This window comes from Haliotis asinina, chromosome 11 (assembly GCF_037392515.1).
Source record: "Haliotis asinina isolate JCU_RB_2024 chromosome 11, JCU_Hal_asi_v2, whole genome shotgun sequence".
Taxonomy (NCBI): Eukaryota; Metazoa; Mollusca; class Gastropoda; order Lepetellida; family Haliotidae; genus Haliotis; species Haliotis asinina.
Window position 1 is genome coordinate 11,994,679 of NC_090290.1, and position 13,365 is coordinate 12,008,043.

The 13,365-nt window shown below is 40.6% G+C and overlaps 1 protein-coding gene across 1 annotated transcript in view; it reads left to right on the forward strand.

Annotated features, from left to right (window-relative positions):
* The window catches only part of LOC137255717 (adenylate cyclase type 5-like), a 95,003-nt gene that overhangs the window by 42,802 nt on the left and 38,836 nt on the right, over nucleotides 1-13,365 (forward strand). Inside the window, exons 3-4 of the mRNA XM_067793213.1 lie at nucleotides 4,226-4,375; nucleotides 5,411-5,532. Of these exons, the coding sequence (XP_067649314.1) occupies nucleotides 4,226-4,375; nucleotides 5,411-5,532 (272 nt within the window). The remainder of the gene's footprint in view (nucleotides 1-4,225; nucleotides 4,376-5,410; nucleotides 5,533-13,365) is intronic.

Sequence of the window (13,365 nt, forward strand, 5' to 3'; positions counted from 1 at the left end):
GAGTTCACAAGCGAGACAGGGGTCAAACGACCATGTCACATTCTCAATAGTATGTCCACCATCGGTATTGCGAACAGCAGTGCATCAATGACTCATAGAGCCCATCAAACATGCAAGGAAGGCTTGTGGGATGTCTTACCAGATTCTCTCAAGTTCTTTTGCAAGGTCAAGGAAGTTAAATGGTGGATGAGGAAGACGACATACACGTCAGTCCATCTCATCCTAAACATGCTGTGTTGGGGAGAGATCCGGTGAATTTGCAGGCCAAGGCAGTAAGTCAACATTGTGATGTTGCAAGAAATCCATAGCAACCCTTGCCATGTGAGAGCAGGCATTGTCTTGTTGGAATTTTAACCCAGGGCCATGCGAAAAGAAATTGCCACAGGTCGAAGAATCTGATCCCTGTAGCCCAAACCAGTTAAGTTGCCCTGAACAATCACCAAAGGAGGTTTTAGGCGTGCTGTTATTCCACCCCAAATCATCACAGAAGCACCACCAAGGTGATTCCTCTCCAACACATAACATTCTCCCATGCGTCTATAGGCACGTTGACGTCCATCACTATGGGAAGTGTCAAATGTGAATTCATCTTTTAAAAACAGCATTTCTCCACCGAAACAAGGGTCTGGGGACATGATTTCGGCACCACATTCGGCAAGCTTGTCTATGACAGGACAGGAGGTGTCAGGATAGGTCTTAAGGCGGGACATCGTAGTCTGATCCCATGATAAAGTAAACATTGGTGAAGCGTGTTGGGGTGAATACGGTGAAGTCCTGGGATGGTCCGGGCAGTCATCACTGCAGTATGAAACCTGTGGCGAAGATGGGTCACCCTTATCCATCTCTCCTGTCTAAGCGTTGTTACACAAGCGTTGTTACACGGTGAACCGTGTTGGGGTGAATACGGTGAAGTCCTGGGATGGTCCGGGCAGTCATCACTGCAGTATGAAACCTGTGGCGAAGATGGGTCACCCTTATCCATCTCTCCTGTCTAAACGTTGTTACACATCTGTAAACATCGGTGAACCGTGTTGGGGTGAATACGGTGAAGTCCTGGGATGGTCCGGGCAGTCATCACTGCAGTATGAAACCTGTGGCGAAGATGGGTCACCCTTATCCATCTCTCCTGTCTAAACGTTGTTACACATGGACATCTACAACATGGCTGATTGATGACCACATTTGTGTTCTGGTAGTGTCTCTCCAGTTCAGAAATGGTGTTCTGGAGCAGTGGAAATGTGAAGACACTTGTTGAGATACTACCTCATGGACCATTCCAATGGGCTCCTGACATTGTGCACGTTACCCTTGGCGTGCTATGCGTTTCAATAGCTATTTAATTTCTTGAATGATCACAAGGGCAGGCGTTAGCTTTCCAAATTGACAATATCGTGTGGCATTCATTTTCTGTTTCTCTTTCCTGGAATACACTTGCAACAACGTATTGCATTTCTCAAGGACGAAACCACTGACATCACGGAACGTGACATGTACATGCATGTTGGGTACATGTCACTATTCTCTGAGTTTACATCCTCATGTGTCTACACAGGTTTGGTAAATTTAGAATTTAAACTTTTGTATGCACAGTTTCTGTATGTGCCTAGTATACATGGTATGTTTTGACAAAAAGCAGATTAGAATTAACTACAACATTTAATTAAGTTACAACTGGACCAGATTGTATCAAACTTTAATAAAGCTTTAATCGTTAATCAGACTATGATAAGTTAATCACTGATTATCTTCAGTTGCATGAAACCCTTAATAACAGAATCCCTTCATTAATCCATCATTAAGCTAATGAAGGTTTGGGGATATCATTAACTCATTATTAGCTGTATCAACATTGCCGACAGCATGACATCCCATCAACTACCTACCCGAAAACTCTCTTTTTTGGGCATTTAGAAACATATTCTCCCATTTGTCTTGATTTGTTTGGAGGTTCTGTTCCTTACCCCTAGGTTATTGCTCTCGGTCGTTATTTTGTTCAACTTCTGCTTCTTTTTGTCAATAAGAATGGAATCAGTCAGTTTGTTGTTGAACACATCGATATGATCATTACCTAGGTCTGTTAGAAGCTGTATTTCACAACTTTCACAATTTTTACTACAATTTCTGAAGAAATTCTGAAGACAGCCATCATGCAGACGATAGATTAAGTGTTTGCCTGCAATGCATCATGGATAATAATTAGGGGATTCCCCAAAGTTAATCATGGTTAATGATGAGACCTTTATTACAGGCATACTTAGTTAATGGATGTTTAAATAAGGGTTTATACAACCTTATTTAAACACTTCGTTAACTAATTAAACATCGAGAACTTAATCAATGATTAGTATTTAATTAATGATCACCTAATTACGTGTTGAAACAGCCGGGTACTGGTACATGATTGGGAGAGGCAAGTGGGTGACTGGGACAACAAATGAGACTAGTGATGAAGCCAATAAATAAGGGGAATAAGTTGTAATAACGAGCTGGTAGGTGCTGATCTGGTTGTATTCACTTTTAGCTTGATAACGATGTAAGAATCTCGAAACGTTGCTGTATGCAATAAGTAAGAAGTTGTCATCCATAAAGTTGTATAATGCGTTGTCAAATGTTGGCTCATCTGTTGTCAAGGTCAACATTGTTTTCCGGCCTATTTACCCCTATTTCCATGGTAACTGGATATATAAGGAAACCCTACAGTTGATCATGAGAAACTATTGTCAAGCTTTCCTTCTTCCTTAATTTAATCTAACATATCCAGTTACAGGAGATAAAATAAATAAAAAATTGACGACTATCGTGTCAGTAGGATACACCTTCAGGAGATTGTGTCAGCATGTGAATACACCTTCAGGTGATTGTCTCAGTGTGATTAGACCTTCATCTGATAGTCTCAACATGTGAATACACCTTCAGGTGATTGTCTCAGCGTGATTAGACCTTCATCTGATAGTGTCAACATGTGAATACACCTTCCACTGATTGTGTCAACATGTGAATGTATTTTCTGCTGATTGTGTCAGCATGTGAACACATCTTCAGGTGATTGTGTCAACATGTGAATACATCAGCTGATTGTGTCAACATGTGAATACACCTGCTGATTTTGTCGTCATGTGAATATACCATCTGCTGATTGTGTCGTCATGTGAATATACCATCTGCTGATTGTGTCGTCATGTGAATATACCATCTGCTGATTGTGTCAACATGTGATTACACCTTCAGATGACTGTCAGCATATGAATACACCTTCATCTGATTGTGTCAACATATGATTGTATCATGTGACGTCAGCATGTGAATATACCTTCCACTGATTGTGTGAACATGTGAATACACCATCTGAATGTGTCAGCATGTGAATATACCTTCATCTGATTTTGTCAACATGTGAATACACCTTCTGAATGTGTCGTCATGTGAATACACCTTCTGCTGATTGTGTCAGCATGTGAATACACCTTCATCTGATTTTGTCAACATGTGAATACATCAGCTGATTGTGTCAACATGTGAATACACCTTCATCTGATTTTGTCAACATGTGAATACATCAGCTGATTGTGTCAACATGTGAATACACCTTCTGCTGATTGTGTCAGCATGTGAATACACCTTCATCTGATTTTGTCAACATGTGAATACATCAGCTGATTGTGTCAACATGTGAATACACCTTCTGCTGATTGTGTCAGCATGTGAATACACCTTCATCTGATTTTGTCAACATGTGAATACATCAGCTGATTGTGTCAACATGTGAATACACCTGCTGATTGTGTCAATGCGGATACACCTTCAGCTGTTTGTGTCAACATGTGAATACACCTGCTGATTGTGTCAACATGTGAATACACCTGCTGATTTTGTCAACGTGGATACACCTTCAGCTGATTGTGTCAACATGTGGATACACCTTCAGCTGATTGTGTCAACATGTGAATACATCAGCTGATTGTGTCAACATGTGAATACATCAGCTGATTGTGTCAACATGTGGATACACCTTCAGCTGATTGTGTCAACATGTGAATACACCTGCTGATTGTGTCAACATGTGGATACACCTTCAACAGATCTTTACGCATGTAGTTTTTGTGGTTACAGTTCCTTGTACCTACAGCTTAGTGCTGTAGTTCATTGATGTAGCCTTTGAAGAATAGTGGATGTGCAAAAACTGGACAATGTTGCATGAGTTGTGATATATTCATTTTGTCCCCAGGCTGTGTCAAACATCCTGCTGTTCACTTGCGTCAACATCGCAGGTGTCTTCACTCATTACCCAACAGAGTATGCACAGAGACAAGCCTTCCTGGAGACAAGACGTTGCATCGAGGCCCGACTTACAACACAGCGGGAAAACCAGCAACAGGTACTCGGAGGCTGGGATGGGGGATAGAAATGAGTGTCACAGTAAGAACACCAACAGATGCTCTGAGATTTGGGTAGGGAACAGAAATCTGGGATGTCACCATTAGTACACCAACAGATACTCTGGGGCTGGGGTGGGGGATAGAAGTGGGTGTCACCACAAGTACACCAGTAGCTACTGTGAGGCTAGGGTGGGGGACAGAAGTGAGTGTTACCACAAGTACACCAACACCTTCTATTAGGCTGCGGTGGGCTACAGAAGTGGGTGTCACCACAAGTACACCAACAGATACTCTGGGTCTGGGGTTGGGGACAGAAATGGGTGTCATCACAAGTACACCAACAGATACTGAGAGGCTGGGCTGGGGTACAGAAATGGATGTCACCACAAGTACACCAACAGCTACTGTGAGGCTGGGGTGGGGGACAGAAATGGGTGTCACCACAAGTACACCAACAGCTACTGTGAGGCTGGGGTGGGGGACAGAAATGGGTGTCACCACAAGTACACCAACAGCTACTGTGAGGCTGGGGTGGGGGACAGAAATGGGTGTCACCACAAGTACACCAACAGCTCCTGTAAGGCTGGGGTGGGGGACAGAAATGGGTGTCACCACAAGTACACCAACAGCTACTGTGAGGCTGGGGTGGGGGACAGAAATGGGTGTCACCACAAGTACACCAACAGCTACTGTGAGGCTGGGGTGGGGGACAGAAATGGGTGTCACAACAAGTACACCAACAGCTACTGTGAGGCTGGGGTGGGTGACAGGTAATCCATCAGATACTTTGTGCACCCCACTGACCAGTGTAAGTTAGCACAGCTCTTCAGTGTATGACCATTTTCTGCCTCCCTCTGAGAATGTGGGTCCCAAACCTGGATTGGAAGCAACCAAAGAATTATGATGTACTAAAAGAAACTTGCCAAAAGAGGAAGCTAATTTTGATGTGTTCTCAGACTTTGTGGACTAGCATGGTGTCCTTGAGTTGTCTGTGAACATGTTTCCCAGACTTGATACCTAGTTTTATGTTGTAGGAACGTTTACTGCTGTCTGTGTTGCCACGTCACGTTGCCATGGAGATGAAGGCTGATATTGCTGGAAAGCCTAAAGACACCATGTTCCATAAGATCTACATTCAACGCCACGAGAATGTCAGGTATGAACTGTAGAGCAAATTGTCTGGATCAGTGATGATGAGTGGTGTCAAGTTAGCATGACCTGAGAGATATCCATTGTATCACCCCCCTGCTGGGACACTGTTCAAATGTTTCAAATGGGGTTACGTCTTTGGATGTAATTCAAGCTCCATGCTGGTTAAGCAACAATGTTTTTGAGGTCTTTTTCTCCAGGTGCAGTGTTACTAAATGATAGTTCGAGAAAATCTTATGCGGTTTATTTGTTATCAGACAGTTTGAGACAGTTACCTTGTAGTAACAGTATGTGTCCTTAAAATTAAAATGTATGCTGTCCTTCTGTCTGTGAACATTGATCTTTTCCGGAGCAGGACTTTAAAACCATTCAACATTTCTTCGCCAAACTTAGCACATATATAGATCTGGTGGTGTATTCGTGGCTTTTGGTGGTTTGGGTATTCTTAATAAAACATTTTTCGCGTTTCCATGGCAACAAGTGTGACTTTGACTGAAGTTGGAGGTAATGCGGGGAATACTGATGACTGTGTCTTCTCGTTAAAGTTTCTTTGAATTCATCAGCAGAATCATGGCCAAGTCAAGTTTTGAACTTTAGAGTGAAGTTTTCAATTTGGAAACATTTTCATTTGATCTCTTGTACAATCACATCTGGGTCCTGATAGTGGCCAGTGACATTGTTTCAAAAGAAAGGAAACAGTATTGAAATGAAACAGCAATTTCATTACCTTAAACCATGGGTTACACTTTTACAAAATATTGCATTATGTATCGCAATACATCAACATATATCACAATATATATAACAATATGAAAACCCAACCCTAGTAGTATATGTCTGGCAGGTGGACTGAAGGACAGACAAAAGGCCAATAAGCTGTAATCAACATGTGATACGGGGATGTTTACCATGACATCTGATCCTATTGTACTGTCACAGAGATGACAATAAGTTATTGTGTGTGAGGTCGACTCATCAGCTGAATTTCTCATAGGTACTGATTGAAATGAAGGCAAGATAGGCCTGGGTGTGAGCCTTATGATTATGGACTTTAGCATCACTTTGTACAGTTTTCCCAGAAATTATTGAGAAAATATTTGTTCCCTAATACTGATAATAGAATTTTAAAATAGCTGTTCCATTATGTAGTAAGGTAGTCAATATGGGAGACTATTCTTGCTGGCTTTAGAATGAACCTTACTACATGAAGAGTTATCTCCCCTGGTGTAGCAGACGTCTTCCTTTGTTGTCATGGCAGATTTGAGAAAAGAAATCTGGTTCCAGGTGATTTTGAAAGTGGTGTCATGAATGTAGAAGAGTTAGCTGGTAGACATGAGATTCCTCTGTCTACACTATACAGAACATTGAAGTATTTTTAGGCAGGATTTGGGATTGAACACAAGACAGGTAAGTCAAGGCCGTTCAGTACTATGGATCATTCCCGACTTGGTCAGATTGTGAATAGGGGAAAATTGAAAAGCATTGAGAATATGAGAATGAGATGATTAATAGATGAAGTCCACAGGTATGTAATGAAACACTTACACAAGGATTACAAAGACTTGACTGGTGAAAAAGTGCAGAAATCCCTCAGCATTGATGAAAGATATGCAAAAGAAAGGGGTTTAAGCTGGTGCAGGGGTCAGAACAGTCAAGATTGGGATAATGTTTCTTTTCTGATGAATATTCTGTCGAGCCTTTTTCCGAATTGTTTGAAAATTTGGACAAAAGATGCCTTGATACCCATCCACCAACGCCTAAAATGCCCAAAATTTTACATGTGGGGTGGGATAGAACAGCGATTGGGAAAGGCAGGGGTCATGGGACATTTTGCACATTAGAATAAAATATTTCCCATTAAAATTTTGAAGTTTGCTACTGATACAAGGACAGTGACCCATTGTAAATACAGAAAATTTCTAACAATCCTGAAAATGGCCCATTGTTTTCTATTTTTCTATCCCTGATGGAGTGATGACTTTGCATATTTTCACTGGAAATTTCATGCAAAAACGATATCTTGACATCTTAAAATGTTGAATAAAACATATTTCATGTGAGTAATTGTTAAATATGGCATTAGAAATCTGAGATCACAACCTAGTCAGGAATTTGGAGTGTACCTTTGATGAGGCGATATTTTATTTTGAAGCGAAAAATACTTTTTGAACCGAAGCAAGGTAACGCTATTTTTCAGGGCATTATCATTTGCAGAGGCCCGAGGCCTTTCATTAGGGCTTCTGCAAATGATAATGCCCTGAAAAATAGCGTTACCGTTATTATAGCTAAAATGAATAGAATTTTTAATAAAATAAGAATAAAAACAGCGGCATCGGTTTACAAGCATTTACTGCCAACAACAAAACGACGGAGGTCACTGACACACATTTTACAAACATAGACACGTTATAGAACAACACAGATGACGTCACTGTTGAGAGTCACCATCGTTTTAATGATAATTCTATCCATTTTAGCTGTAATGCGTATTACAGCCTTCCTCAGACTTTCCTGAAACTTTCCATGGTAAAACTACCATTGACTCACTCACATGGTCGTGCAGATCCGGGTTAGAATTGATCTTATGCAACCTATTCTTAGTCAACTAATTTGATCAAGTGGTCTGGTTTGCTGACTTGGTTAGCATTTGTCAATATATCCACATTGCATAGATCAATGCTCATGCTGTTGATCACTAGATTGTCTGGTCAAGGGTCTATTATTTATAGACTGCTGCCATATAGCTGGAATATTGCTTAGTGCTGTAGTAAATGGCAACTCACTCACTCACTCACTCACTTCTGTAAAAGTCAGTACTATTGTTCACAGGTGTGCTTCAGAAAACCGCCTGTATAGGTACAGCCTGGGGAAGTCTTTAATTACTGGGTGTTTCCTTGACTGTGGTGCGTCACAAGTGACTATAATCTTGAATTATGATGGTTGTGTACACTCCTTACGGTGACGTGAAATGGCTTTGAACTGAGGGCTGGCAGCCAGCCAGAAAATATTGCCACTTCCCATGTGTCCTTCTAAGAGCTGAATAATCATAAATTGATCTTTATTTTTAGCTATCAATTGTCCTTTGATGCTATCCATTAACCGAGCTATAGTTATATTTACCTGCTGAAAACAGACTGAAAATATATCATTTCTTTATTTCTTTTCTAAGGGTATATTTATCGCAACTAGTAACAGTTTGGATGCTACTTTCAGTAAAACTAATCAATACATTTCTGAAATATTCTAATTGAATATCGCATTATCCAAAAACAGATCTGTTGCTGTAGGCATGTAATTCTTCACTGTTTAAATAATCTGTCCTCCAAGACAGTCTCATGAGGAAGTAATGAAAACACCATATCCATGGAAGCTCACAGTGATGGATAAGCTGCGGTGACCTGTTACAGTTTCTGTAGATATCACCTGAACCAGGCTTTCTTCAAACTTCGTTGACAAAATCCACAGACTTCTGAAAATCACATGAATAATTGTTTTTTTACAACCCACAAAATGACTGAAGGTGAAGAGGATAAACTGCATCCTGTCGGCAGTCACCGATGAAAAGTTGGAAAGAAAAGACGGCAGAAACAGTAAATATTGGATACCCTTGAAGATCTGGGTTAGAAGGGTTTGGTGTATAGACGCCACTAACTGGATCGGATGGTCAGGATCACCGACACATGTCATCGCAGCTCAACAGAGTAGATGGATCCTCATGATATCCTGACTTGCATCCTCATGATATCCTGACTTGCATCCTCATGATATCCTGACTTGATTATTTACGGAAAACCATCATAGAGCTGGAAATTTTCTTAATAATAAACAAACAAATGCCATCCTGTAGAAAGTTATGGCAGACTGGGCCCTGAGATTTTTCGATGTTTCTGTTCCTTATTCATTCCACATGTTAGTCTTTTCTCATTGCTTCACTTTTTAGGGAAAAAAAATATGTTAGTGAAAAACATATATTTGAAAATTTAGGAGTATAAAAATCAAATGCTCCTACCAACTTGACTTTTTGGGCCCCAAACCTGTAGACCAACAAACAAACAAAGTCTGGCCTTATAATGACAATCTGGGTTGATAGAGAGTGGTCAGCCAAACTGTGTGAAGTTAAATCTGCTGTTCAATTTATAGCCGGTGCTGAAAACCCAGGAATCAGGTCCATTATTGGGCCAATGAAGCACGTGACAGGCACAAATCCTGGTTAATGTTTCAAGGTCACATACTTGTGGGTGAATCACAATTTCTAACTTAATTATTCAGTTGGTATAAGCAGTTAAAATCTAAGGCGATGTTTGTGTTGGAAGACAAAGCAATAAAAACCATGGAAGTTCTTGATCATAATAACACTTGCAAATGTCAAACATGATTTTGTTTGTGTGCATTGTTTTGTGTACATGAGTGACAGTGTATCACTTGTGAATATTACAGTGTTGTGGGTTGTGTGTGATGCTCAGTTGATTTTCGCATATTTTCGTAAGAGTTTTAAGTTAGGAGATAAACATCATTATCGACATTGTAAACAAAAAAGTAAACCAAAGGGGTTTTACTGTCTGCACTCGTTTACATCGAGTATGGGTACAGCAGTGAAGTGTCATCAGCTGGCCGTTTCAGCTGGTTCCCATGGTAGCATCTGGAGTTGCTCATTTGTGACGTCAATTCTAACTTTACATCACAATATGATTTGAATGACGTCACCACTATTGATGACACAACAAAACAATTGTTTACGTGTCAATAAGCAGTGAATAGTCTTGCAGTTTCCGGGTATCTAATACCATTTGATCATGTTTTTCAACCAATCAGATTACAGAACACAGTAACTTTTGGTTTACAATGTTGATTATTTAATAAAGTTTCAAGCGTTGAAGGGGGATGGGTGCTATGTATGCTGTATGTTATGTTGGTCTTTAGTTTAACATCACCCACAACCTGTGAAGATCCCGGGGTAGAATAGGCCGTCAGCAACCCATACTTGCCATAAATGGCAACTATGCTTGTTGTTGGTTGATCAATGCTCATGTTGTGGGTGACTGGATTGTCTGGTCCAGACTCAATTATTTACAGACCACCACCATATAGCTGGAATATTGCTGTGTGCAGCTTAAAACAAAGCTCACTCACTCAACTAACATCACCCAGATTAGCCCAGTGGTTAAGCATTCACTTGTTGCTCCAAAGACCCAGATTCGATTCTCCACTTAGGCACAATGTGTGATGCCCATTTCCGGTGTCCCCAACAATGATGTTGCTGGTATATTGCTGAAACTGGTGTACAACCATACTCACTGACTCATGTGTTCATGCACAAACCTGAACATTTAGAACACCTATCTGAAATTACTGGGATTAGTAGGCAGTAGTGTATTCGGTATTTGGAGTAGTATTTGAAATAGTAGTTCCTAGGTACCTTATTTGGATGTTTATCAGCTTATGCCCTTTATGTTACTAGCTTAGCACCTTAATTACTATTCATAACAGACCTGTGAAGGTCCCGTTGTAGAATGGGCCTTCAGCAACCTATGCTTGCCAAAAAAACGGCTTGTCTTAAGAGGCGACTTGCTGGATCGGGAGGTCAGGCTCGCTGATTTGGTTGACACGTCATCGGTTACCAATTGCGCAGATCAATGCTCATGTTGTTTATCACTGGATTGTCTGGTCCAGACTTGATAAGTTACAGACCGCCGCCATATAGCTGGAATATTGCTGAGTGCAGTGTAAAACTACACTCACTCACTCACTCACTCACTCACTCACTCACTCACTCACTCACTCACTCACTCACTCACTCACTCACTCACTCACTCACTCACTCACTCACTCACTCACTCACTCACTCTATTCATTACATGATAAAAAACATTATAGGTGTTTGAAATGGTATTATCGTCCAATTTTATGGTCAGTTAATCAATAGATATATCCCTTCCAGATGTCTCGATTCCATTATGGCACCATACGCACACAATAGATCTTTCATCTGACAGTAATTCGGTAGAACCATCAGTCTAATGCTCGCTCTAGAACAGCTCATTAGCTGGTATGGGTTTGTTCTAGACATTTGTACCTGTGGCTATTGATTACTAGTGTTCTCAAATTAGTAGGAAGGTAATTTGTAAGTAATGATAGGTTTCTCTGATGTGTTAGCTTTAAAGGCGATAGCTTTTAATTGGATGGTGCACTACTGATTTCTTTTTCTTGCTTTATTATCAGGATTACTCAGGGTGTTTTGTGATTGATGTTTGAATTTGATTTTATTTCTTTACAACTGATAATTGATGTTTTTAAGACAGTAATGCTTGTTTACAACTGATTACTAAGGTTTGAAATGGTTCTTCATAATACTGATTTTTTACTGCTGATTATTTGTAGTTTAGGTACAATCCAGTTTGAGGAAATTTTTTTCTGGATATAGGAATCAGAAACAGAGTGACTGTCCTTTTGGCAGATAACTCGTCAGTGCACCCAACATTTTATACCTCAGGCAAACACACATGTGTTACTCATGTAGATGTCAGTACAGACAAATGGAGTTTTAATGCTACTTAACATTTAAGCTCACTGGTCATGAAATGTGTTCATGAGGTACAGGTGTGTGTTTTCATGAGATGCAGGTGTGTGTCCATAAGGTACATATGTGTGTTCACAAGGTGTTGATGTGTCTTCATGAGATGCAGGTGTGTCCTCATGAGGTGGAGGTGTGTGTTCACAAGATGCAGGTGTGACTTCATGAGATGGAGGTGTGTGTTCACAAGATGCAGGTGTGACTTCATGAGATGGAGGTGTGTGTTCACAAGATGCAGGTGTGACTTCATGAGATGGAGGTGTGTGTTCACAAGATGCAGGTGTGACTTCATGAGATGGAGGTGTGTGTTCACAAGATGCAGGTGTCTTCATGAGATGCAGGTGTGTGTTCACAAGATGCAGGTGTGACTTCATGAGATGGAGGTGTGTGTTCACAAGATGCAGGTGTCTTCATGAGATGCAGGTGTGACTTCATGAGATGGAGGTGTGTGTTCACAAGATGCAGGTGTCTTCATGAGATGGAGGTGTGTGTTCACAAGATGCAGGTGTCTTCATGAGATGCAGGTCCATGCTCATGAGATACACACGTGTGTCCATGTGATGCAGTTGAGTCCTCAGAATACTTAAATGTCCATAGGGCAAACCATTTGTTGATCACTGGATTGTCTGGTCCAGACTCGATTATTTACAGATCGCTGGCATATAGCTGGAATATTGCTGAGTGCGGCATATAACTAAACACACTCACTGTTTCTCAAAACCACTCCTGTGCTTGATTTTCACCACTTAGTAAACATCCAGATAGCGTTTGGGATTGTTGGTGTACTTAAACCTCATATTGCTAGTGGACTTATACGGAAAATTGTGAAGGAGTAGTGACATGTTTTTATGTGAGCAAGCTGTTGATGTGGTATGTTCTTTGTAATATTAAACAGCTCTTCATCTATTAAGCTTCATATATGTTAGATGTACAAAGGTATTTATGTGCAGCTGACATGCCAGGATGTAACTGCTATCCTACACAGATGGTGTAAACTCAACCTTAGTACCTGTGTATCTGTGGATCATTCTCACATATGTAACAGAAGGATGTCAGTGTAGCCTCTTGTTTCCCTAAGATTGTTTACAATACATGCCAGAATTGAACTAATAATAACTGTTTTGTTTAGTTAGTTATCAGTAGTAAAGAGTGTGTAAGAAGTGCAGGTGGCCAGCGTATAAATCTGTGATGTTATTTGATTATGTCATGGTATGTGATTGAATCGCAGTGACTTGATTAAGTTTTGCAATACAGTACCATCACCAGCCA